General features: G+C 41.8%; 3 protein-coding genes across 3 annotated transcripts in view; all 3 read left to right on the top strand.

Moving 5' to 3' along the window:
- The window catches only part of atosa (atos homolog A), a 36,567-nt gene extending 25,312 nt beyond the window's left edge, over positions 1 to 11,255 (top strand). The window contains exons 3-12 of the mRNA XM_026172610.1: positions 1,870 to 2,066; positions 3,146 to 3,271; positions 3,508 to 5,389; positions 5,612 to 5,737; positions 6,296 to 6,384; positions 8,531 to 8,621; positions 8,917 to 9,075; positions 9,196 to 9,264; positions 9,662 to 9,861; positions 9,992 to 11,255. Coding sequence (XP_026028395.1) covers positions 1,870 to 2,066; positions 3,146 to 3,271; positions 3,508 to 5,389; positions 5,612 to 5,737; positions 6,296 to 6,384; positions 8,531 to 8,621; positions 8,917 to 9,075; positions 9,196 to 9,264; positions 9,662 to 9,861; positions 9,992 to 10,145 — 3,093 coding nt within the window. The 3' untranslated portion in view covers positions 10,146 to 11,255. The remainder of the gene's footprint in view (positions 1 to 1,869; positions 2,067 to 3,145; positions 3,272 to 3,507; positions 5,390 to 5,611; positions 5,738 to 6,295; positions 6,385 to 8,530; positions 8,622 to 8,916; positions 9,076 to 9,195; positions 9,265 to 9,661; positions 9,862 to 9,991) is intronic.
- A 1,934-nt stretch (positions 11,256 to 13,189) lies between these two features.
- Positions 13,190 to 18,577, top strand: arpp19a (cAMP-regulated phosphoprotein 19a). Its single transcript, XM_026172624.1, has 3 exons — positions 13,190 to 13,510; positions 14,205 to 14,327; positions 17,130 to 18,577. Exons 1-3 carry the CDS (start codon positions 13,454 to 13,456, stop codon positions 17,298 to 17,300), a joined length of 351 nt encoding a protein of 116 aa, XP_026028409.1. The 5' UTR covers positions 13,190 to 13,453; the 3' UTR covers positions 17,301 to 18,577.
- Positions 18,578 to 24,096: 5,519 nt separating this feature from the next.
- The window catches only part of myo5aa (myosin VAa), a 63,258-nt gene continuing 59,512 nt past the window's right edge, over positions 24,097 to 27,842 (top strand). Inside the window, exon 1 of the mRNA XM_026172509.1 lies at positions 24,097 to 24,373. Within this exon, the coding sequence (XP_026028294.1) occupies positions 24,344 to 24,373 (30 nt within the window). The 5' untranslated portion in view covers positions 24,097 to 24,343. The remainder of the gene's footprint in view (positions 24,374 to 27,842) is intronic.

Here is a 27,842-nt window from a genome sequence, read left to right as displayed (position 1 = left end):
AAAAACACCAACAATAAAAAGATATACACATAATTTCAAAGCATAACAGGTGACCTGTTAAGAATTAACTGTCAGCTGAATTTATTCTTTTATTTTTGCATTTATAAAAACCAAAACAATAATATTTAAACACATTCAGTTATTGTTGTATGTTGTTAACTCCTGACAGTTGAAAAGTAACGTATTACGTAAGACTAGGTAACAGCCCTCGTGCAATAAAAGCAAAAGAAAACTGCTATCATAAAAAATTACATATTCAGAATGAAGTGTAACATGTTAACAGGATGTTTCAGTGAGTGGTACCTAAGCTGCTCTGATTTGATGGTATACACACTGTACTGATGCATTAGTAAAGATAATGAAGATCTGTAATACATTTTTATTTCTACTTTGGCAACAGAGTTGTAACTTTGTAACGAACCGCTGTGTTAGGCTGTTAGCTAATAAATTGAGTCTACAGTATATCCCTCTGTCACTGGACTGCCGTGCAGGATAAAAATATCTTCTTCTTTTTTTTTAACTCAGAGGTTAATAGCAATATTTACTCTCTACCTGCTGTGCCCCTAACTTTGGTGTTGACATTCACTAATGAACACTAGGGGTGGGTTTTTATAATCGATTCATCGATTAAAATCGATTCTGGCTTGGATAACGTAAAATCGATTCATTAAAATCCTGAATCGATTCATTAAAATCCTGAATCGATTTTTTTAATATAAATTTATTTTGCCCGAAATGCCAGAATCTCTGGTGACATCTCACAAAATTTCAAGAACCACCAAACAGTTAAGACAGTAAATGAGAGCAGGAACACGGATTCTGCACATAGACTTAAACACACAGCGCGACCCGTGGATCAGAATCAGTGAGATGTCGCCTTTCTCACCCGACGGCAAGGACACGGTCGGGGCTGAAAGCCGACAGCTTGCTGATTCTGATGTGTCGGCGGGTCCAAGCTTTGTGTTCACGCCCTTTATGCGCCGATTCTAAAGCTGTTAGTTTGATCTCTCTCCAAACAATATTGACCGAACCAGCAGCAAAAGAAGATTCACATAAACATCGTCATGTATTCACTCTGACTTTTACTGTTTTGCTTCCACCGCGATGCACAGCTCTCTCTCTCTCTCTCTCTCTCCCTCCCTCTCTCTCTCTCACTCTATCTCTGTACTTCAAGAACAGTTTCGCTTTCTTCATTATTCGCTTGCTTGTTACGCACAAGTCTACTGTTGCTTACAGCGCTGTCAGCCGCTGTTTTTTTCCCTTTTACATTCTTCCGAAAAGAAAACCTCATTTCTGCTGTTCAATACTGAACAAATTTAAACTTTTTAATATTATTCAAAATGCAAAACGCTTAGCTGTGTCTCTAATAAAACCGCTGTAACTTCAGAGGTAATGTTCATATGTTGATTAATGGTTTTCTTTCGTTTTTGATGTACTGCAGAATATTTTTATAAAATCCCAGGCCAGGAAAACCACCTTCATGTTTTTCTGTGTTTTATCTTCAGCTACTTTGACACAAAGGTATCTGCTGTGACGCTCACACCTTTGATAAAGTCTTGCGTGTGTCAGCTTCCTTTTTATTGATACAAAAATATGTAAATGTACTGATCTGAATTATAATATTTCTGACTGTCAAAATATCCCAGATTTAAATCGAATCGAATCGAATTAAATCGAATTAAATCGAATCGTGGATCGAATCGATTCGGGACCTTGTGAATCGGAATTGAATCGATTCTAGAAATCAGTGACGATACCCAGCCCTAATGAACACTAACCGCTCACCTTTGTCCACGGGTGTGTGTGTGTGTGTGTGTGTGTGTGTGTGTGTGTGTGTGTGTGTGTGTGTGTGTGTGTGTGTGTGCCTAGTGTCGGCAGGCGAGGCGTACCCGTTCTGAGGTGATCCTACTTTGGAGGAACAACATACCCATTATGATCGAGGTCATGCTCCTTCCAGACTGTTGCTATGGCGATGAGTGCCCCCCAAGTGATCTCATCAGTGACCCGGTCATCAAACAAGATGCTCTGCTGTTGGAGAGATGGACCTTGCAGGCTGTTCCTAGACAGTATGACACACACACACACACACACACCATTTTAAAGATGGGGAATGCAAGTAAATGTCTATTTTGTTATTTTTCGTAACGTACACTGTCCTCTTTTACTATACAAGAAGCATTATCTCTCTGCTTACTTTAATGTTCGGTTTTGCTGATGAAGAATCATCTTAAGCACAAAGAAGTTGTTGTGCAGGCAGGTTTTTCTAAAAAAAAAAAAAATAGATTTGACAGTGTTCAAGACACTATTTGCTCAGGCTACTAGAATAGTCAGATTTTTCAAAGAAGAAAAACAACACAAACATAACTTGTTTACTGGCTCTCAGCCCTGTTTGATCTTGTTGAGACTAGCTGAAAAAGCACTTGATTTATGGAATACAAAATTGTTATTACTGTCAGAGCTATTCATGCCTTAATGATAGGGAAATGATATCAATAATCTTGCTACAAACGTTTTTTAACTTGACTGGACAGAGCCTCACGCTCACAGTCTGATGATAAAACTGACATCACTCTGAGCCAAATGGACAACAGCAGAAACTTATAACACGTCTGTAAGGGTCACTGCAGCTGCTAAACTTGAAAGGATGTACATGGTATGTTGGGTCTCTAAGTATAATTAACATGTGCTTGTTTACCAGCAGACTTGTTGCACATGGACCAAACATGGGGCATAACAGTCCTCTTAGTATGACATCATGTGTTTTACAAAACTGCTGCATAAAAACGGCATTTTATTTTATATTTGGGGGACAAGGAAAACCTTCACCAACAACAACAAAAATTTGAAAAATCGTTAGTTAAAAAACAAAAAAACCCCAAAAGGACAGAAAAACAAAGCACAGTTAAAAGCTTTAAAAGAACTAGAAAATAAAACAATGGTCAAAAATCCAAAAAATTAATAATAAAAAATATATATAATTGGTGCGGTACTCAGGGAGTTAATTAGTCTGACATATTGGCCTACTTTCCTTCTCACATGTGTAGGAACAAGGAACACTGTGAAAGATTAAAAAAATACACATCGTTTTCTCATTAACCTGACATACTGGCACACTTCCACCATTTTTTTTTCTCTTTTTTTCTAGAAGCGGCGACCGTTTCATTGAAGAGAAGACCCTGCTGTTGGCTGTTCGTTCTTACGTCTTCTTCTCCCAGCTCAGCGCCTGGCTCAGCGCTTCACATGGCATCGTCCCCAGAAACATCCTGTACAGGTCAGATGTAACCGTCACTGAAGACTTTAACAGTGATGAGCTGAAGACTGTTCAGTCAAGCTTCCACACTAGTGCTAGTTCCACACTAAAGCGAAAGTTATGTTAGTTGCACATTTATATACACATGTGTAAGGTTTGTGTGCATAGCTAAAATGTTATTACAGCCCAGAACGTTCTTTTAAACTTAACAGTTAACGGGACCCTGTTTATTGAATCAGGATTTTTCCATCCAATAGGATCAGTGCTGCTGATGAAGAGTTGGTGTGGCAGTTTTCCCAACCACCTTCAGAGCACATATTCCCAGTCCCCAATGTTTCCCAGAGTGTTGCACTGCAGGTCCGTGTCCAGTCGCTCCCCAGACAGCCCACCTATCCCACCCTAGCCTGCAGCATCCATACCGGCCTTCCTCCGCTTTACAGTAAGACTCCCAGCCTCAACCCAAACCTTAACAGCCATGGTGGCCTGCCCACCCTCAAAAAGAACCAGGACCCCAGTAAGGACAACCTCCTCAACAACTCTAATACGTACAGCAAGAGCTCCAACTCAATGTCCAGCCTTCTCCTCAATGGTTTACCCATTCCCAATCTCCCCATCAACAACATCCCCATTAACAGCCTTCCTCACACATCTGTGCCACATCCATACAGCAAGAAGAGCCAAGAGCCTGGTGAAAATCACTCGTATCAGAACGGAGAGCTCCCACAGGGCAACGCCCCCCAACGTCAGGGCTCCCCACTCTTCCACAGGCCCTCTCACTCCCCCACGCCATCCCGCTCCCACTCCCCCTCCCCACTTCCTACAAGTAAAGCAGGGAAGTGGCTGTACTCAGCTCTCAATGGTTCATCTGAACCCACACAGGTAGAAGACTATGGTTCTTGTACCAGCAACAACAACGAGAGGTCAAAGAGTGCACTCCCCGAGCCTCTGAGAGCTTTTAAGAATTTTTCCATGGCCGAGCCACCCCGCTGCCCCTCCCCGAGGCCTGCTGCACCTGAGACAAACCCACTGATTGGTTCCCTGCTGCAGGAGAGACAGGAAGTTATTGCCCGTATTGCACAGAGGCTCAACTTTTGTGACCCCACAGCACCCCCACTCCCTCCCGGCCTTTTTGCTTCTGACAACCCTCCCAAAGCCATGTGGGGCAGTAACCATGATGATATAACTGCCAGTAAGACCAAAGAGCTTGAGGTACCGCCCTATGAGTCTGTGGGACATGTGTGGCCCACCCCGTTTAACACACCTGTGACTGACACTTCTTTCGGGAAATGGGAAAGCTCCTCCCCTAAACCTGCAGCCTGCAGGAGGCTAAAAATGACTGAGACAAGAGACAGAGAAGAGGAGAGGAACGGGGAGAAGGAGTCAGACAGAGAGAAGGAGAAAGACAGGGAGAGGGATACAGACAGCTCTCTGATTGCCCAAGCAGTTCAAGACATTACTAGGCTCATCCAGGAGAGACTGTCTGTCCCCTCTCTGTCCCCCCGGCACAGCAGAAGCGGCAGCCCTCTGCACCATACTCACACAACAACAGTGACACACACAGTCCGCACATACTCGCACACCACACACATCCCACATGCCCCACACACTGCCACCAACGGCTACACCAACGGCCACATACCTAGCCACGAACCTCACAGAGGCAGCACGCACACCGCTGCCACACACACGCCTGTTTGCACAGACAAGCCCCGAGTTGATCGGGGTTCCGAATGCCATTCTCCCCGGGCCCAAAATGGTGCTCAGTCTACACTTGAAGAACCCTCATTCAGAGGCCAGTCCCATGCACAGGCTGGTCAGCGTTTACGAACTCCTCCAAAGGAAAAGCTCAGAGTCAGGACACCCAGCAGCCATGAATCCCCCCCTGCCTCCCCCCTCATTGAAAACCGCTCCTGGCAAGCCCAGATTTCGAACTGGACTTGCGACTACGCCAGCCCAAACATGAACTGTAACAGAAGCCACGACCACAGCAAGCCTCAAGCTCAATCCCAGATGCAAATGCAGATGCAAAACTGCAAACCTGCCCAGGCCCCGACCCTCCAGGATGAGAACCAGGCACCCTCAGATTCTGGATGCTCCAGCACATCAAGTCTAGATATGACTCCACCTTCTACTGTTCTCGTAAGACAATTCTTTCTCTAATGAGCATTGTCCAGTATGTGTGATACCCTTTTTAGTCATCAATAATGTATCACACCTGTGCTAATCACAGTTTTATATGTAAGACAAAAAAAAGGTAACAGAGTAACATGCTTTATTCTAAGTTCAGCTGGGGTAGGAAGATGATGTAAGTTCACTTGTCCACTTGCAAGCTGTTTTAATGTATTCTCTCTATACTCCCAGCGTACTCAGAGTCCCTCCCCTCTGCGTCCCTGCAACAGCTGGAAGAAACAGAATCGCCACTCATTAGACGCTACAGCAACCAAGGCCTTCCACCCCTGCACTGGCCTGCCTCTGCTCTCCAGCCCTGTAAGTAACACACAAGCACACACACATTCATGTACAGTAGCTTCATGTCTTCTAACTGAAACAGTTCTCAGCTTCAAAATTGAACATCTGCGGAAAAGACACTTGAGTCAGATGCAGGCTTACCGAATGTTTTAGCTATGCTTTAATAGTCACTGTCAGAGTCCATGCAAGTCTTTGTCATAACACCATGCTCACCACCTCTTGTTGAAGCATTACTCACAGTGCTTCACCAATGAATATACTACAGTACTTTAAATGTTGATGATTAGGATAGCTTTTTTTTTGGGCTGCTGGGCTACTGAGTAGTTTTTCAGCGTTGATGTGCACACGTGGCGATACGTAAGCTAAATGACTCATCAGCATCTCACCAGTCACAAGTTTCATCATCACAGTTTCTTCTGATCACTTTTACACATACTGTAAACACACACACACACACACACACACACTTAAGTCTCACCAGCAGCAAGCTGACACATGCAGGTCATGACACTCTCTCTATAAAAAATATAAATAAATAAAAATATGTGTTGATGGTGTCCTGTGTGTCTGCTACAGGTTCCTCAGAGGAAAAGTCAAACAGGATACTTTGACCTGGACACCTCTGTGGCTGGCTGTAAGGGTTTGCCTTGGGCCTCTGGGAAAAGGTATACATTTTCTCACCTGGGATCTGTGTTACTATAGTTACTAGTTTCCAACTCATTTTGTACAAGAAACTAAGTTTTGGGCGCTTTGACTAGTTACAATGCAGTCTTTTGTCTTACAGTTACCTCCCACATTATCTGATGATTACAGTACCATCTGGATCTAGTTACTCATACTTTTCATCATGATTTTTAAAACCTACATGTTTCGCTCACTTTCCAGGCTCACAGCTTTTATTATATGTAACAAATATCGAGAAAAACTTGAAGATGGAGGTATTTTGTTTATTATACAGCTTATATTGTAAAGTACAGAAAATTCAGATCCTAATCACACCCGAACCCTTGGATACAAAAGCCTCAGATAAACAGTTGCATAAATCAGGCTGTGTGAGAAAAGATGAGACCATAGCAGCTTCACAGAGGGCTAAAGCTGGGTCAGCCCCGTTCTGCTGACTTTTCCTCTCACAGTGCCACCTGCTGAAGCTCTGCTGTACTGTGACTGCATCTAGAAATGCACACACGCAGCTCAAAATGGCAGACAGCACTGAACTGGCTTTATATACACAGAGATTCATGGCTCTGCCTACACACAGCAAATGTGGGTGGAAGCTCAGTGCTGCTTTTTTGTACAGCAGATGTTTGAAGAGTTTGGTATTCGGGGGTGAAAGGTCATTTTAGCTGTTTAAAAGAGCCGTTTTGCTCTGGTTGGTAAAAGGCACTATATGATATTATTTGTTTATATTTCGCCAAAAACATATGGTTGATTGAAAGAGTCATATGTAAAGTTTCTATGTTGTGACCTGTGGGCCTGAACACTTTATTTGCACTTCAAATGAATTAGGATTTCAGAGTAACCAACATTTCAAGTTGCCACTCGTGTTTATACACAGATGGAAGCCGGTTTGAGATCATTTTAGCTCACCTGAGACGCATATCTATTAAGGCACACTAGAAATGTGTGCCATGTAAATACCTTTAGGCATTTACATTAGGGCTGCTCGATTATGGCAAAAATGATAATCACGATTATTTTCACTGAAATTGAGATCACGATTATTTGACGATATTTATTTAACCCTTTAAGACCTACTATAGAACCAAGTCCACCAGAGCTTATATTATTTTTTTTACATGCTGTAGTGCCATTTGTGGGAGCATTTCAAGTTGCTATACATCAATACAACTGTTACAGCCCATATTTTAATAATATGTATGCATTAAGTCCATAGTAATTACATAAATTGCAAAAAAGTGCAATAAACTACAAAAAAAATTGAAAATCGCTTTTGTTTTGTTTACATATATTTCTACTTGGAGAAATTTAAGAGGTTTATCCCTCGAAACTTTAAATACAATAAAGTTGCAAAAAATAGTTTCCCACCACAGGAAATTTATTTTGAGTGTCTTCATAGTTTTATTTTGGAGATACAGCAATTTTTATATACTGCAGGAAAAACAAAAAACAATCCTATGATGCAAATTTGCAAAGAAAACAGCATGTGCATCATTTCACTGTGGGAAGTGTTACGAACAGCTGATAGGAACGGAAAAGCGTGTTTCTGGAATATTATGTTTTTGTTCCTGCAAGCGCTTTTTATGCAATTTTTGCAAAGCTGATGGCATCAGATGTAAGTACAACTCCTCCGGTTTCATATGCAAAACAAATTATTGCGCTAGCTTACACGGTTCAGGTTCTACAGGGATTTAAAAATAGTTACGCAAAACGGAGCGTGCTGCTCTGACCGGCTTTAAAGGGTTAACAATGACTTTAAAAAAATAATATAAAATAGTGTGCAACACCACTGAAGTTTTTTTTTTTTTTAAACTCTCTTTTCAACCAACAGCAGTCAGTCTCCTCTCCAAATAACTTCTGCTTAGCTTTCCGAGCTTCCCTCGGGTCCTCTTAATTAGCGGTCTCCAACCTTTTTTGCGCCACGGACCGGTTTATGCCCGACAATATTTTCACGGACCGGCCTTTAAGGTGTCGCGGATAAATGAGGGAGGGGCTAATAATCGGCTCAGTCATTTTTAATGATCGTTGAAAGCCCAGATCGTAATCGTGATTAAAATTCGATTAATTGAGCAGCCCTAATTTACATAACGCATTTAAAAACGTGTTGATCCAGCATGTGTTTTTTTACTACAGGGTGTGTCTAAAGAGAGAGGGGTACACTGATGAGTCACAGCAGCTGTTCAGTGCTAGTGCTCCACCTGCCAGTCTGCTGGGAAACTTTGAGGTATAGCACACAAACACAGAATCATCTGTTCTCTTCAGCTATCGTTTTTGACATTAGCTCAAGTCCGATTCTCCTTTTTGGATCCCTAAACTGTCACATTCTCAAAGGGATTTAACCTCGAGCAACCACCATACTGCAGGTTGTACTTTTTTTTTTTTAAAGAAAAATGAAAACATAGCTGTGAAACATGGTCTAACAAGTCCTGATTTTAAAACTTTCAAGTGAAAACCAAAACTGTGTCAACCTGTAGAAAAGTAAGAGTGACATTTTTAAAGCTGAACTTATGTCCCATTAGGAGTGTGTGCTGAACTACCGCCTGGAGCCTTTAGGGACAGTGGAGGGTTTCACAGCAGAGGTCGGCGCCAGCGGATCCTTCTGCCCCAGTCACCTTACCTTACCTGCAGATGTGTCATTCTATAGTGTCTCTGATGACAACGCTCCCTCACCATATATGGTAAAATTTCTTTTTCTATAAAGTAATAATAAAGCCCCCTAAGCCTAGAGATAAAACCATATTAGCTCATGTGTGTTACTTCTGTTTGCCTGTTTTTGATTGCCATGTGTTTTCTGGCAGGGTGCGATAAACCTGGAGTCCCTGGGAAAAAGGGGCTATCGTGTACCTCCATCAGGAACCATTCAAGTGGTGAGGATTTTCTTTCACAGTTGACAGTAGACATGTTTTCAAAATATAGCTACATCACAGCGTGGCTGAGAACAAAGAGCAGATTACAGGAAGTAACAAAAGTGAATGGAGACTCCTTGTGGATGTAGAGGAAACTGCATCATTAAACATACAGGGACCTGTTCAAGGCTGTTTTGTTTCATTTATAGTGCAGAAAGCTCTTATCTCCTTAATACTCGGATTACATTGTTGGGATTGTAGGTATAGAGGAATAGTCATATTATGTATCTTGATCACAGCATGTAAAGTGTAAAAAAATATTTGCTATAGTTAAATGAAAGACAGTGTTAAAACTTATTACAAAGCCTGACTTTAAAATGGTTTTAACCCTGCCATGCTCTCCGGTTAAACCCCTCAGACCTTATTCAACCCTAACAAGACAGTGGTAAAGATGTTTGTTGTGATGTACGACCTACGAGCCATGCCAGCTGGACACCAGACCTTCTTACGCCAGAGGACCTTCTCTGTTCCCGTCCGTCGTGACACAAACAATCAGACCAGCAGGAAACCCCTCGCCCTGGGCCAGGGACGAACCTTGCGCTACCTCATTCACCTGAGGTGAGATGGCTGTTATTTTTGTCTGAACACTCAAAGTGGAGCATATCCAGCAGCACCCATGTTTATACTCCCATTTTCATGCTTTTGGCCTGTCATTTCATGCTTTTCTCCCTCTCCCAACCTCTACCAGGTTCCAGAGCTCTAAGTCTGGGAAGATCTACCTCCATAGGGACATCCGTCTGCTGTTTTCCAGGAAGTCCATGGAGGTGGACAGCGGTGCTGCCTACGAGCTCCAGTCCTTCACAGAGTCCCCTGTTGACCCGCCGTACTCTTCCCGCTGCTGAGGCCTGAAGCCCTCCCTCCTCCACCCGGCAGGCCACTACTGAAACATTAGTCACAACTTGATGCCAGCGACAGACTCAGACCGTTAGTCCATTTGAAAAGAGACGAGGTTTAAGGACCAGAGTCAAAAGCCTCTCATGGTCTGTCTCCACAAACTTATGTTTCATCCCCTGTCATCCAAAACTGGCAAAGGGGGCAGCAAGCTGAGATCCTAGGAGACTCATCAGAAATAAAAGCTTGTTCTCTGTTAAGCTTACAGCTTTGGAGCAGAGTGGCTGAGTCAAAAGTTTCGGTTTTAGGATGTATTTCTAATGTTGTACTCCTGGTCAATATGTGTTTAACAGATTTCATGGGTAACATGCTTACCTTCTATTGTGTGTATCCCCTCCAGCGTCTTGCAGGAGAGTAGACACACATAAAGTTAGACAAAAAATGTATTTGAAAAGAGTCGAGGCGTTAAATCGAAATGTTAATTGGACCTATTGAGTGTGAAATAAGAAATAATTTGTTTCTAATTGAATGTGATGGCCTTTTAATAATAAACGATTCCGATTTTAAATTTTTCAAGATTAGATTGACCCAGCTGAACGTGTACTCAGTTTTCTCTCTGTGATTCCTGAGCTCGGAGCAGAGGTTGTGCATATAGATGAAGAACCCTATGGCAAACTGCGATGCAACATATACCATGGACCACTGAAAGAAAAAAAACAAAACAGCAACAACAAAAAAAAACAGTCGAACGAGCAATCAAGATAGACTTACGTGAAAGCATCACAGCAGAACATCAGAAGTGCACTGTGGATTTTTTTTTCTCAATGTAACTGGAAATGAAACAGAAAATAGAAATATTCTAATACTTTTGTACTGTTACAAAACCACTTTATTGGAAGTGTTGCAATAGAAAGAATAACCTTAGTTTAGTGTTTACACATTCACTTTCAGTTTACTTACCATCGGTTTATTTAATATTTAAATATTTCAGTTATTACTTGTGACGTCTGCCATGCTAAGATGATGTAGTGCAAACTGTATATCATAGTATGTATTTTTGACATTAATATTCAAATCTGAAAAAATATATCTATATATCTTCTAAAGCAATTTGGAATCTGCTGTGTCTCTTTGTGGTTTTAATTCTCACACTATGTTTCCTGTTCTGCCTTTTGATGTGTCTTGATGCTCACCTCCGTCTTTATGTGCAAACAGTAACTGGTTTTCTGCTAAATGCAAGATAAAAGGTGCATAAGAGAACGTGGGAATGGCAAGAATGATGTGTGGGGTGTGATAGCTGATTTTCAGCTGTCACACCCCCACACATTTTTTTTTTTTTTTAAAACATTGGCCAGTAGTCACTGACTCATCCTGGTGCAAAACAACACTATAAATACATGTGTTGAGATCTGTTACTGACAGCCCTTGTTTTTAGTACATTGTTGATGTTTTTCAAACACAGACAGCATAGCGCACTCTTTGGGATGAGTCACAAGCATTCCTTGTATATTAGGCTGTAATCAGTAAAAGTATATGCACATGAACCATTTTAATCACAATGAGAGTAAAAACGGTATATCTGAGGTGTAAGTGAAAGTTTAAACACAAGTTAAATTGCTTTATGTAATTACAGAAATTTGTTTCATTTTGTTTTTCTCCGGTTCAAAACAGTGAGTCTTTGTTACCATACACCCCAAATGCATTTCAGATATTTCAGGTTTTTTTTTTATCAGTCTCTCAATTTGTAAAACTGAGAATAGGCTAAACTTAACCAAATTTATAAAATAAATAACTGCGATGTTTTTGAAAATCGTACATTTCTGATGAAAACTAACTTTTTCTTTTCTGAAAAAGTTAAATTTTAGAGAATCCTGATCAACTTTTATACTGTTTCCAGGGCTTTTATTTTGAAAATCAAACCAACTGAATAGTTTCCTATATTGGAGGACTTTATTTAGAAAATTACATAATTTTTCATATTTTTTATTAAGAAACTGGGGGCTTGTATTGTATCTGACACACACCTGTTGGGCACTGTCAGGGTCTAGGCCTGTGGTCTGTTGTCCTTCAGTGTGTGTCTGAGAAAGAGGAAAGGAAATTGTGAATGGCATCTGTGAAAACTTGATGTTAAGAGCAATGTTGCCTATAAGCTGCGTGCGTGCAGCTTATAGGGACATATATAGATATCTATATATCTATCTATAGATAGATATAGAGCCAAATAATAAATGGATTGCACCAAATTCTTTTAATTAACTTGTTGAAAGAATGACTTGACATGACTTCCAGCTTACATAACCACCGGATCCACCATGCAAGGTATTTCCAGGTATTTTGCCTTTAAAATGATAGATTTCTGGAATCTGAGGTATCATAACAAAGATTAAATGACTGGTCGTTTACAGCTTGAAGGATCCTCTTTGTTGTCAATACAATGATTGGAGATGACTAGAAAAGTTTTACTTTTGATACAATAAGATCCTTTTGAAGGGGTAGTGTGAATATCATTGATTTTAAGTAAAAGGGTTTAAGAAGTAATGCAAGTATACTTGTTCAAGTAGACTAGTTTAAACTTGTTTCTTGGCACACTGTGGGGGCCCTTAGCATGATCTGAGCTAAATCCCACATCCAACGTGTTGATTGCTGCTGATCGTGTCATCCCTTTATGGCCAGTGTACTCATATTCTAATGGCGGCTTCCAGCAGCATAACGCATCATGTCACAAAAGCTCAAATCATTTCAAACTGGTTCATTAAACATGTCAATACATTTCTAAAAAATGACAAATGGGTTCTGAAACATTATTCGTTTACGCTGCACGTGCTCATATTTGGCTCTTTTTTTTTTTTTTTTTTTTTTTAATCAGAAGGAAAAACAAATTACTCTGGGGGTGGGTATAAAAAGAAAACACTTTATTTTGTATAGCTGTATTCCTCTTGGTTTTGTGCAATGAGATGTAGTGAGGAAACGGAAAATAAATCGGCCAGCATTAAGCGGTGCCGAGCTCTCCATCCTCCAGATCTGCGGATTATTTTCTGAGATCTGGATTTGTGACACAGCACATGGACCCAGCAGCTGATCTTTGTGTCATTATGCAACCTAAATCTGAACTCCGTACCCGGTGCGTGTGCATGGCGGGAGCGCGCGTGGTGTCTCCGCATGTGACGTAGTATTGTGTGCGGGAGTGAGCGCTCGGCAGCTCTCGGTTGGGTTCGGTGAGTCAGAGTCGAATCGGGCGAGCAACACGCGAGCGGGGGATTTGTGGAACACTTGTTCGGCTGGTGAGCGGTCTCCTGACAAAAATCACAACTGTTTAAACATGTCGGGGGATAACGAAGAGACTCAGACAGCTGAGGAGACGCCGGTGGAAGAGAAGGTAAACGCGGGCTTTTCCTCACGAGCCCCGGGGACGGTTGCTTCGTGGTAACCTAACACTGTAGCTTAGCTTCTCCTCTTCCTCTATTTCGTTGTTGACATATAAATCACAACTAGCTACCGAGACCCAGGTAGATTAATATTGTTCGTCGGGTATCCTAACGATCTTCTATTACGTAGTAATTCGCGCTTTGTCTTTCAGCTGGAAGTGTTTTGACGCTAGCTGACGTGACATTCAAAGCGTCTATTAGCTTAGCTGCTAAAAAAAATTAGCTTAGCTCATTCAGCACAGTGACAGTTCTCTTTAAACTAGAAGTGCTAAATCAGGGCCTGTCTAATTAACTGTCTTGCCAGCCTGGCTATTGATAGCGTGATTTTTATTTTATTTTTTTAAAACAGAAACGGGTATCCCAACCGGTGGTCCAACCTACACATTACTAGCTAGTAGGATATGCTAATGCTTCTGTCTAGCTTGTTTAGCGGGAGCGGTGAATTTAAACGCTTTTCCATGGAGGACCACCCTTTGCCACCAACGTATTCAGTAAAGTTGTTCAATAAGCAGCCTTCAAACGTCATTAGATAGGTTTTATTCATAGTTTTACGGGCTTAAACGTCTGTGTAAGTGTGGTGCTGTCTGGAGCTACCAGCTGACCGAGAGCTGATTAATCTAATCTTATGCTTCTGTTTGTTTACAGGAGGTTCAGGAAAAGACGATCAGCCCCGAGAAGGCAGAAGAGGCTAAACTGAAAGCAAGATATCCAAATTTGGGAAATAAACCCGGAGGGTCGGATTTACTTCGGAAACGCCTTCAGAAAGGGGTGAGTAATCTCATGTGTTTGTCTTCAAAACATAAAGGGTTCACTTTAGGATTGTCCTTGAAGCTTTTGCTATTTTATATAGGTGCGCTACACGGTCCTGACTAGCAAGTTATTGGTGTTGGACATAGTTAATAGAGAAATATGTCCAGCCCAGTTTATCAGGAAATTAAACTGAGAAACTGACACATATTGGGGGGTTTCTGTTTTATTTTTCTTTGGTTTTTTTAACTTATAAAATGAGTATATTTCCAGAATTGTCTTCCATAGAAAACAGTTCAGTCTCGGTAAAATCAACTTTGATTGTGGATGCAATTTAAGGATTTTCTGCTTCTGTCATGTTGTAAAATCTGGGACAGCAGAGAATCGAAAATAGGTTTAGGTTTAAATAACTTGCGATTGGCACCGTAATAATTACTTGACTTTTTAAAAGTAATCACCTGTCAGTAGAAGACCATCTAATATCTGCTGAAGGGCTTAATAATATATCACAGCATGATTTAACCTGTGTGGTCAGCTTCCAGGAAATTTTCCATTCTCTTTTAGAACATTTTAGTAATCATGTTTGTTGTGATAATAATACACTAACCAAGATTAATTTTCTTTGAATAAATAAATATTTTTCATGTACTTCTCACAAGAAATTACCTGCTGCAGTAATTTCTTTTTGAAAAACTGATGTTCCCTAAAATTATTATTCGCAAGTGATGCTAGTTTCAGTCATTGTGCAGAAGTACTGTTTATAAGGGTGGGGAAACCTGCAGTCAGCTGAAACTGAAGAAGTCACTTGGATGAGTGATGAAACTTTTCTCCCACTTAAAGCGCTATGTCCAGATGAACAGAATCAACTTTTTGGGATTTCCTTACCTGGGTGACACTAGTTTTTTCTTTTTCTAGTTTTTGCATTTAATTTGCTGATCAAGATTGTTACTGAGTGTATGTGTTCTAATGTTATACTGTGTGTATTTCTCATAGTGGATGTTTTTCTTTCAGTGTTTGCATGGTCCTCTCTGAGGAAAGTTTGTCTTGGCAATTTGGCATTTATATTTCCTGTGTGATACCCTGAGAGACCACAGAAAGCCTTCACCAGTTGTCAATAAGAAAAAAGAAAGACCTGGTTAAAATTCCTTAATAAAATCTCAGGAGTGTACCTTTTTGATCTACAGGGTGGGCCATTTATATAGATACACCGTAATAAAATGGGAATGGTTGGTGATATTAAAGTCCTGTTTGTGGCACATTAGTATATGTGAGGGGGCAAACTCCTCAAGATGGGTGGTGACCATGGTGGCCATTTAGAAGTCGGCCATCTTGGATACAACTTTTGTCTTTTCAATAGGAAGAGGGCCATGTGACACATCAAACTTACTGGTAATGTGACAAGAATAACAATGGTGTGCTTGGTTTCAACGTAACTTTATTCTTTCATGAGTTATTTACAAGTTTCTGACCACTTATAAAATGTGTTCAATTTGCTGCCCATTGTGTTGGATTGTCAATGCAACCCTCTTCTCCCACTCTTCACACACTGATAGCAACACCGCAGGAGAAATGCCAGCACAGGCATCCAATATCCGTAGTTTCAGGTGCTGCACATCTCGTATCTTCACACCATAGACAATTGCCTACAGATGACCCCAAAGATAAAAGTCTAAGGGGGTCAGATCGGGAGACCTTGGGGGCCATTCAACTGGCCCACGACGACCAATCCACTTTCCAGGAAACTGTTCATCTAGGAATGCCTGGCACCCATAATGTGGTGGTGCACCATCTTACTGGAAAAACTCAGGGAACGTGCCAGCTTCAGTGCATAAAGAGGGAAACACATCATCATGTAGCAATTTCAAATATCCAGTGGCCTTGAGGTTTCCATTGATGAAGAATGGACCCACTATCATTGTACCCCATATACTGAGACTTTTCAAAATAAACAATCACGTGAAAGAGCAGATTATTTACAGATGAGAAGTAAAAAAAGAGCCGCCAGGTGCTAAAAAATAAACCTTAGACTCAAACTCATTGAGATGCTGCAGTAGCTGGAGTTGTTAAGGGTGCCATTTGTGAGTAGCTAATATCCGCCGAAGAGATGTTCAACTAATGCCACTCTCCAGCGACATGCGGCGAGTGCTACGCTGTGGGCTCTTGCTGAATGAAGCTAGGACAGCCACTGATGTTTCTTCATTAGTGACAGTTTTCTTGCGACCAAATTTTGGCAAATCCAACACTGAACCAGTTTCACGAAACTTAGCAAGCAGTTTGCTAACTGTAGCATGTGAGATTGGTGGTCTCGCAGGGTGTCTTGCATTGAAATCTGCTGCAATGACCCGGTTACTGCGTTCACCAGATATCGACACAATTTCAATCCGCTCCTCACGTGTTAACCTCTTCGACATGTCAATGGCTGTGAAGAAAGAGAAACTTGTAAATAACTCATGAAAGAATAAAGTTACGTTGAAACCAAGCACACCATTGTTTTTCTTGTGACATTACCAGTAAGTTTGATGTGTCACTTGGCCCTCTTCCTATTGAAAAAACAAAAGTTGTATCTAAGATGGCCGACTTTTAAATGGCCACCATGGTCACCACCCATCTTGAGGAGTTTGCCCCCTCACATATACTAATGTGCCACAAACAGGACTTTAATATCACCAACCATTCCCATTTTATTACGGTGTAAATGGCCCACCCTGTAGATCGCAGTTTGTGGGATTTACTCTGACATTTAAAAAATTAGACATTTTTAAATTGGTGTCTATTTTCATTGGTGCCACTTTTGTTTAATTTGAATCTTCTGTTTTTCTGCAGCAAAAGTACTTTGACTCTGGTGACTACAACATGGCAAAAGCGAAGATAAAGAACAAACAGCTGCCAACAGCTGCACCAGAGAAGACCGAGATCACAGGGGACCACATCCCCACCCCCCAGGACCTGCCCCAGAGGAAACCCTCTCTTGTGGCCAGTAAACTGGCAGGCTGATGTACACGCAGCCTCAGATGGCCCCCTCAGCACCTCCCAGCCCCTAATCCTCTCCACTTAAGTCTCAGAGATTTAATATTACCTCTCCTATGTCTCACTTTATCACTCCACCCTCTCCACACTGGCCTGGGCCCCACCCAACTGGATTCCACACCTCCAGGTCAACCATGTCAAATCCTCTTTTTTGTTTCAACCCACCCTTTGGCTTTTTCTCTACTGCCACCACATCCTTTCCTCTGTTATTGTCCTCCTACATTTCCTTCATGTCTTGTCTTTACCTCCATGTTTGTCCATGTACACTGAAGAAACGGTCTGTGATGCCTCTGAACAATGGATGGACAGCAGATATGACTGTTTACGAGCTGAAGTGAGGGGCGAGCAGCAGAAGCTTGCATCTTGTGAGGTTTGGGCGCGGGGGGGATTTAGTGTGGTGTTCAGTCTGGAGATTATGATTGTGTGTGTGTGTGTGTGTATGTATCTGATATATATTTGTCTGGCACAGGGGCAGAATGTTTTACATCAGATTTGTATTATTCACTGTATGACCTTACTCTAAATTATGCTGTCAATATGCTTGAATGATTGAATATAGTAATTCAGAGGCCAAGTTCCGTTTTATTAACACTATGATTGTGTCTGCATTAAAGGACCTTGCAGTAAAGGCTGGGGTGTCACTTTGAACTGCATGTGTGATGCTGGGCTCCCGAAGGTGAAGCTTCACATACTGCATTTTTATTCATCAAGGTGCACTGAGCAGATGTTTAAAAGAGATGCTAAAAAGCTTGGGTGCGGCTCAAATGCTGGTAGCAGGTAGTTCCTTCAAGAAGTGTCAGAAATAGATCCTCTTCTTAAAAGAGCAAAATGCAGTGTTTTTAAGTTTACACTGTGTGCTGCTCCATTTTATATGCCGACACAGTCCTCTCCTAAGGATGGAGTCATCATGAATGAATCAGGTTTTAAAGGGTTAGAGGGGATACAGGACCTGAAGGGTAAAATCCTTCAGAGGGACCAGTCTTTATGCTGTATACATTGGTGGACAAAAACAAGGAACAAATAGTGTAAGTTTTGGGGAAATAATCTTGTGTAATCATGACTTAAAGTAGTTTTATCTTTAGCCCTGCATAGTGCTTTTCCAGAAGTTTTTACTGGCCAGATGCAATTTACTTGTGGTGTGATAAATCAAAGCTAGGACATCTGTCCAAGTTGTGCATGTACATGGCTGCCCTGCTGTCACATTGTGCCATTTTGTTTTGTAAATAAAGTAGTTTTGCACAATACTTTTGTGTAATCTTTAAAGACCTACGATGTATTTAAGGTGCTTTCAGATTGCTAATGTTTACATGGTAAATCTAATGTTTACATAGTAAGATTTAAAATAGTTTATTTTCTAGAAGTTAGAATATTTCTGTGTTCCAGGAGCCATAATTTAAGTACAGCTTTAAATAAGAATAAATATTCAAGCATCCATTTTCTTCTGCTTACCTTGGAATATGGTCACACAAGCAGAGGAGCCTAAATGTTTAGGCACGCCAGATTTGTCCAACTCGCCACTAGGTGGTGATAAGTTGACAGCTCAGTTCCTCTCTTCACCCAAGTGTCCAGAAGATATACTTGCAGATCTGATGATACTGTTACAAAATCCACCCTCGACATGCAACCAGGGTGTCCTGGTGTCATGTGCACTTAGGGGCACCCTTCTGTTCGAACATGGTGTTCGAACAGAACATTAGGCAGACCGTTCCTCCCAGTCACGCCCCACCAGGTCTCAGTGTCGTTTCCCCTGTAAGCATTCAAGTCCACCAGTAGGATGACAAAGTCACTAAATGGAGGACACTCAAGAGCCACACCCCGTCACTCCCAGAAGGCTGTGTTCTCTAAAATATCATTCGGTCCATAGGCACAAACCCAGTCACTGGCACAGGTAAGCAACCCCCTCATCCATGGGCGAAACCCCCCAGGGTGCATACAGCAAGCAATAGGGATACAAGGATGCCCACCGCCTCTCATTAAGGGCAATTCCAGGTGGCCTACATGGGTTAAGGCCTAAGTGCTCTCCCTTAAGCTCCCTCCCATTCCTGACTCCAGGGTGAGGCCTAGGTAGCCCTATCCCAGTCAGGGTAAGCTGGTCCCTTGTTCTCTTTTCCATTTCCTCACTCAGGACTAATTTGCCTTGGGAGACCTAACCAGGGCCAAAAACTCCAAACAAAATGGAGCCTGGGCTGTCATTAAAATACAACAGAATGAATACATCAATGGGGTGAAGAATACAAGAACAGCTTGGTAGAACAAAAAGGAGCTAAATACTTAAAACTAATTACAATACAATGTCATGTGAAGATGAATATGAATTATACACTGGTTCAACTCTTCGGTAAGACATATTTAATCAATCACATGGCAGAAACTCATTGCATTTGGGTATTAAGACATGGTAAAGACAGCCTGCTGGATTTCAAACATCGGAATGAGGGGGGAAAAGGTGATTTAATGGACTTATGACAGTTAGATGGTCTCATCTGACTATTTCAGAAAATGCGGATGTACTGAGATTTTTCCATACAACCATCTCTAGAGTTAACCGAGAATTGTCTGAAAAAAATAAAGAAAATATTCAGTGAACAGCAGTTCTCTGGGTGAAAGTGGCTTGTTGATGCCAGTGATCAGAGGAGAATGGCCAGACTGCTTGGAACTAATAGGAAAGTAACAGAAGCTAAAATAATCACTCATTACAACCAAGGTACGCAGAAGAGCATCTCTGGACACAACATGTCGAATCTTTGAAGCAGATTAGCTACAGCAGCAAAAAAAGTACACCAGGTGCCACTCATGGGTGGTTTTAAACAACACAGCCTACCTGAGTATTGTTGCTGACCATGTCAGTGGATACACACAGTGTACAGCAGGATAACACACATTGTCGCAAAGATCAAATCATCTCAAGCCAGTTTCTTGAGCCTTCAGTTTGTGCCAACTCTGGGGACAAATGTGTAAAATATTATAACAGCCAAGAGAGCATTTGTGGTTTTCATGCATTTATGATGATGATAAGGAGGAAGGAAGCACACACATGCATGCATAAGTGTTAATATTAGTATATTATTAATATTAACACAGTTTTCAATGTGAATTTTAAATATTAGATTCTGATCTAACAGATGTCTAAACTCATCTGTTGTTAAATTTCAGCCCCACTTTTCATATTTGTTGTCATTCCAGTTGTGCCCTGGCAGAATTTGTGATTTTTGGCCATTTTTCAGAGAATATGAATGACAATACAAAAACGTTTCTTTTACTCGTGGTCAGTCGTTGTGTTTGCCCTTTTCAAATCAGAATGACACTGATCAGAAATTTACATACCCTACCAAAAGTTTACATACCCTAGTTCCAGCACCAGATCCCCGCAGAGCTGCATTCCCAGCCCCCTACTGTACACCCTGTACACCTATAACTGCACACCAACCCAACCTAGCAGTGGCTGCACTTCCTCGATGCCCTAAGGAAGAATAAACTGGACCGGATAAACTGGACCTGCTGCTGACCTTCTAGCGCTCCTCAGTGGACAGCGGGCTCTCCGATTGGCTGGGTGTTTGGTACAGGGGCCACTACTAAGAACAGGAAGGCTGTGCAGCGGGTACCCCTCTGAGACCATCACCACATACTCTTATCTCAGAAAAACCAGGGCCATCACAGGTGACCCCTTGTACCCCTCTCACCACCTGTTTGGCCCACTGGCCTCTGGTCAATCAGGTCCCACACCTCCAGACTTACAAATAGCTTCTTCACACGCAGACTCAGACCAAGTCTTTTCTTTGCATTACTTCTAAGCACTTTGCAACCATTTTGTTCTCTGATTTTTTTATACACACACGCACGCACGCACGCACGCACGCGCACACACACACACACACACACACACACACACACACACACACATACACACACACACACTACAAGTAAACAGATCACAGGTGAGGAGGGTTACCTTTAGTAGTCATTTAAACCTCTTTGTGTCAACTTGTGTGTGTGTGTTATCATGCCAAAACTTCGAGGGTATGTAAACTTTTGATCAGTGTCATTTGGGTAGTTTGTGTCGTTATTTTGATTTAAAAAGGGCAAACACAACCACTGGCCACGAGTGAAAGAAAAGTTTTTGTAATATAATTCCTATTCTTTGAAAAATGGCCAAAAATCACAAATTCTTCCAGGGTATGTAAACTTATGAGCACAACTGTACATCAAACTTAGTATTCACCTCACCCTTACAGGGTGTGCACAGCGGGTTTTATCACATCAACAGAGTGAGTGACACAACAGCCACCTTGTGTGGTTAGCATTATACATCACAGTCACTGCAGAAAATGTATTTTACTGACAGAGAATGTTTTTTTAATCATCATTATGATCAAAATTATTTTAATAGGGACAATGCAATTTAACAATGACACAATACAGACCTTGACAGTGACGTGCTGTAAAGATACAACTATTTTTAATTTCCAGTCCTTGTCCCCTAAGTGGGTTTTTACATCGACAATTCACAAATAATATATGACTCGCTCAGTTAACCAGAATATGTCACCTAAGGTTTTTGCTATATGTACAGTGGGGCAAAAAAGTATTTAGTCAGGCACCGATTGTGCAAGTTCCCCCACTTAAAATGATGACAGAGGTCAGTAATTTGCACCAGAGGTACACTTCAACTGTGAGAGACAGAATGTGAAAAAAAAATCCATGAATCCACATGGTAGGATTTGTAAAGAATTTATTCGTAAATTAGGGTGGAAAATAAGTATTTGGTCACCTCAAACAAGGAAAATCTCTGGCTCTCACAGACCTGTAACGTCTTCTGTAAGAAGCTTTTCTGTCCCCCACTCGTTACCTGTATGAATGGCACCTGTTTGAACTCATCATCTGTATAAAAGACACCTGTCCACAGCCTCAAACAGTCAGACTCCAAACTCCGCCATGGCCAAGACCAAAGAGCTTTCGAAGGACACCAGGAAAAGCATTGTAGACCTGCACCAGACTGGGAAGAGTGAATCTACAATAGGCAAGCAGCTTGGTGTGAAAAAAATCAACTGTGGGAGCAATCATCAGAAAATGGAAGACATACAAGACCACTGATAATCTCCCTCGATCTGGGGCTCCACGCAAGATCTCATCCCGTGGGGTCAAAATGATCATGAGAACGGTGAGCAAAGATCCCAGAACCACACGGGGGGACCTGGTGAATGACCTGCAGAGAGCTGGGACCAAAGTAACAAAGGTCACCATCAGTAACACACTACAACGGCAGGGAATCAAATCCCGCAGTGCCAGACGTGTTCCGCTGCTGAAGCCAGTGCATGTCCAGGCCCGTCTGAAGTTTGCCAGAGAGCACATGGATGATACAGCAGAGGACTGGGAGAATGTCATGTGGTCAGATGAAACCAAAGTAGAACTTTTTGGTATAAACTCAACTCGTCGTGTTTGGAGGAAGAAGAATACTGAGTTGCATCCCAAGAACACCATACCTACTGTGAAGCATGGGGGTGGAAACATCATGCTATGGGGCTGTTTTCCTGCCAAGGGGACAGGACGACTGATCCGTGTTAAGGACAGAATGAATGGGGCCATGTATCGTGAGATTTTGAGCCAAAACCTCCTTCCATCAGTGAGAACTTTGAAGATGAAACGAGGCTGGGTCTTCCAACATGACAATGATCCAAAACACACCGCCCGGGCAACAAAGGAGTGGCTCCGTAAGAAGCATTTGAAAGTCCTGGAGTGGCCTAGCCAGTATCCAGACCTCAACCCCATAGAAAATCTGTGGCGGGAGTTGAAAGTCCGTGTTGCTCGGCGACAGCCCCAAAACATCACTGCTCTCGAGAAGATCTGCATGGAGGAATGGGCCAAAATACCAGCTACTGTGTGTGCAAACCTGGTAAAGACCTATAGTAAACGTTTGACCTCTGTTATTGCCAACAAAGGTTATGTTACAAAGTATTGAGTTGTATTTTTGTTATTGACCAAATACTTATTTTCCACCCTGATTTACGAATAAATTCTTTACAAATCCTACCATGTGGATTCATGGATTTCTTTTTCACATTCTGTCTCTCACAGTTGAAGTGTACCTCTGGTGCAAATTACTGACCTCTGTCATCATTTTAAGTGGGGGAACTTGCACAATCGGTGGCTGACTAAATACTTTTTTGCCCCACTGTATATACAATTATGAAAATGAAACACAAATATATACCATTAAGGAGGCATTGTCACCAAGTGTATGAAAACTCAAAGAGGTGCCTGCATTGCTGGATGCAATAAATGCACTGAACATGAGTAGGTTTTATATCTGCCTAACCAATTGCATCAATGCCATTATATTATATATATCCCTGATGTTGGCTGCTGGGTGTGTGGAGAGATCACTTACTGTTTCCTTACTTGTCTTCTTAGGCACTGATTTTTCTGACTCACGCTAGGGTAGTACACACTACATGTAGATTATTTATCAGTTATCTGTCCTATATAAGTCGTGATTCTGACTGGATATTATTGCCATTGGTCTTGTGAACTATCACAGGTGATTTAACGTGGCTCTGTCCTGTGTTTCATTGTCTGATGAAGAGCTGGTGTGCTCAAAACGTCATACACCACGAGATGCAATAAAAAACATTATTTTAAAAAAGAAACTGGAGTTCTGCATTGTGCAAATTATTCGAGTGTTTCCTTTTCTTTCCTGCGTTCCTTTATGTGTAGTATAAAGCCTTGACCATTAGGGGGCGCCGTTTCCCACGCGGCAGCAGTTTTCCTCCGTTTGGCTGAATCATTTTATCCATCATCATACCCAGAATGCAAAGTGAGAGACAGCGAAACCTCGGCAGCCTGGAGCCTGTTGGGTTATCATGGCGATAAGAGGCACGTCTTCCCCCTGAGTCTCCGTGGCAACAAACGCTTTGCTTTCCCGCTACATGAAAACACACGCTGAGCCCCGAGCAGCGCGGAGACCTGCCGGACTTTCAGCCCAGATTGGAGGAAGGACATAGCGAGTGACCGTCATGGCAGCGTCGGAGGAGCTGTACACAAAGGTAACGCGAGTGTGTAGCTTTGTGTAGGTGCCTGCTTTTTGTAGCCGGTCCGCTAAATAAATGTCCGAATCGTGGCTTCACCCTCTAGGAAAAATAGCTTTATAGCGTTTTGTTCGCCCGACGAACAAAACGCTGAAAGTTTGATTTTTGCACCTCGGGGAATGTGCAGGCTCTGTGTCCGCGGCTGCAAATGAATGAAAACGGGGTTGAAACCGCTTAAATCTCGTGTTTAGGTGTTTACATGTAACCTTGGATGAACAGCTGAAATGGGTGCAGCTGACAGATGCAGCACAGAGTCGTTTCCTCGTCTCTTCCTCCTCCCTTCATAGTCCTCCTTTGCGTGCAGAAACATCTTCCAAAAGATTTACTTTGCCATTGGATCTCCAAAGAGAAAAACACATATATTATTTTTTACGTTCATATTTTAATTTTACTCTCTGGAAGCCAGGGGGCTAGGATGATGCAAAGGCGGTGCCAGCCAACATGGAGGCTCTGCTTTTTCGGCTTTAAACCCTGTTATTTAAGCTTTAGCTCAAACCTTTGCATCGACATATTTTAATGTCAGAGATTATTTTGGATTTAGCTTCTTGGCTCAGTTGTATGAGCCCTTTCTTTATGTACTCTTGGCTCATGCACATAAAGACCGCCGCATCCGGACACTTTAGCATCCTTCCCCTCAGCATCCAGGATGCTCAAAGGCCCTGAAGCCTCGGTGTGGCTGTGCAGACCCAAATAGTCCCTGAAGACACCATGATACTGCTGCTAGAAAGAGGCCTGTGTTGCACTTTTAACTCTCAAGGTCATGCTGTTGTTTTGCTTTTACGTGTTGGTGGTTGTAAATGTGAGGCAGAGATGCAAGAAAGTGGTGTGTGTGCTTGTGTGAGGGAGAGGGAGGGGAGATGAGTCACCCATCCCCCTACTTTGACAGCTGGTGTCTTTAGTGTGTATAACGTTTGTGGTACAAAGACGGTGCAATGATTTCAAACCTGGACTAAACTCTTCTTTTAAGTGAATCTCTGGACCTTTTTGCAGTCTCTGTTACCTAAACAAAGCTCCAAGGAGGAGACAGTTTTAAACCTTTGGTCACCAAAAGGACACTGAAGTATCCTCAGGGCTGTTTTTCTAGAATCAGTTAAAAAGGCATGTGTTAATTGCTGCATGTAGAGCTAAAGCACTGATGGGAAATCATCTGGAAAGAATGACACTTCTCTGCATTGATTAGATCCTATTTAATGTCAACTTTTGCTGGTTAGACTTGATCATGTTTGAATTTTGTGCACCTATTGTTCCTTATCGTAGACTTGGATTGTATTAGAGTAGCTTTGCATGATTTAAAATAATCCCCATTGATCTTGTAGTGAGCCTTTGTTCAGCCCTTCAGTTCATCCAGTGTCAGAATTAACTTTTTTAGCTCCCTTCATTTTTTCCTTTAAGCCATCTTTCTTCTAATTGGCTGCCCCTCACAAACAGAAGGTTTGAATGGCAGGTGGGTGGAGCTTCTGTGCTTTTAGCTTAGAGCTATGTGCCTGAATTCGCTTACTGACATCCGACAGAGCAAAGAATAGAAAAAAACTGTCTGAAACCTGAGCTTTGGGCTCATAGAAACAACTTTTAGGAAGAGCACCACCATTCAAAAGTATCAATACATAGAAGAAAATAAGGAAGAGCAAAATAGGTCTTTGCAGACATCCTTCAGAATTGTCACAATTTACTGCATTTTCTTGAGATTGTGAATTAACATGATCAGGCTTTTGCAAAAGGGAAAGAGTGTTAAAGGATGTCCACACAGGAAAAGATGAGCAGCGATATGGCGACCAGAAACCAGGAATGTAAATGAATTTTAGCAGCTTGAAATAACCATCGTTGATTCAGAAGGGATGGATCTAAACTTTAAACTCTAATTTTTTTCCATCTTTTAAGTGAGAAACTCAGGAAACCACTTTGAATTTCTGTCATTTAGCACTTTCCTAGAGGTCATGAGGATTTCAGGTTGCTAGAGATTTCTTGAACAATCTCTAGAGTGTGTCTGCGGCTTTAGAGGGCTACCTATAAAGCCTGGAATGTTCCCAATGACAACCAGTGGGCTAAAAGTCAAATGCAAAAAGCGAATCACTTTATATCTGGACAGGGATTAAAGATGTCACCTTTCCTTTTCTAATTTTGTTTTTTTAAACAATAAAGTGATTAACAGAGAAATTGACTGGCAGATTATTAATTAAGGGTTCTGCTGGGATAGAAAAAAATACACATTAAGATGCATGGATTCTGCTTAAATAGCACTTAGGTGTTCGATTACAACCAGCTACCAATAGATGCTGCTGAGTTTGCTTCCTCTGCCAGCAGGATATGGCTTATAGCCATGCATCGACTGAGCTGCCTGTTTCCATAAAAATCTGTTAAAGCGGTGAAATGGCTTTAAATGCAGGTGAGTGTTTGGTCGTATGTGCTTGCATGGCTGCTGACAAGAGTTCGTTTCTGCTTTGAATGGCACAGTGTATTTTAGGAGGACTCTCTATGTGATTTGCTTTTCCAGCACAGGGGCGGGAAACAGTCTGCCCTCTGTGCACACGAGTCAGCCTTATAGGCGCTTACTGTGCATATGTTATCACAAACATCCACACTCACACACACACACACCAGCAATCTGTGTTTGTCTCCTGCGTGACCTGACTGCCTGTTTAAAGAGAGGTGACTCAGGGGTGAAGTTCTTTGCTTTAAGACTCTAGTCTGTGTTTTGTTTTGTTTTGTTTGGGTTTTGTTTGTAACTCGGACCAACAATATAAAACGGATCAAGATCAAAACTAGTAAGAGGGAAAGAGAAGCAAAGAGAGGGCGCTCTCGTGGAGAGGAAAGCAAGCTGCACCTTAAAAAGATGACTCAGAGCTGAAAAGGCCTTTTACCGCACAACTGAAGCTTCAAAAATACACTTGAGTGTCATACAGCTGAGTGTTTGCTGCACTATAACAGGCACATGTGCTGTGTTTTTAAAATAGCTAGACTCAACATTGATTTGTAAAACTAAACTCAGAACTAGGGCTACCCCGCATAGCATTTTTTTTTTTTTTTTTTTTTGAGCTGAGGTGACCAAGAGTGAGCAGTTGAGCAAGAAGGGGGCGTCTGAGAATATCATAAAGAAAGTTAAAAATATCAGCTCTGCTACGATTACTCAGAAAGTTACAAGCAGTGTACCTATACAGCCACTGGACTTTACAGGAGGAGGTGTGGCTCTTTCCCAGCTAAAGCAAGAGTGCCATAGATTTTTTTTTTGCAAAGTTGCTAAGTTTGCAACAGTGAAGTGAACTGAAGATTGAAGTTCTCTGCTGAGAGCAAGAAGGGTGTCATGCACTTTGAGCTGAGATGCTGGGTAGTTTTCATATTTAAACAAACAAACCAACAAACCAGTGAAGATCAGAATTGAAAAGAAAACGAACGTGTTCCAGCCGCACTGAAACAGCTTCATGATTCGCCG

Source organism: Astatotilapia calliptera, chromosome 1, assembly GCF_900246225.1.
Source record: "Astatotilapia calliptera chromosome 1, fAstCal1.2, whole genome shotgun sequence".
NCBI lineage: Eukaryota > Metazoa > Chordata > Actinopteri > Cichliformes > Cichlidae > Astatotilapia > Astatotilapia calliptera.
This window is presented reverse-complemented; position numbering and strand designations above follow the sequence as displayed.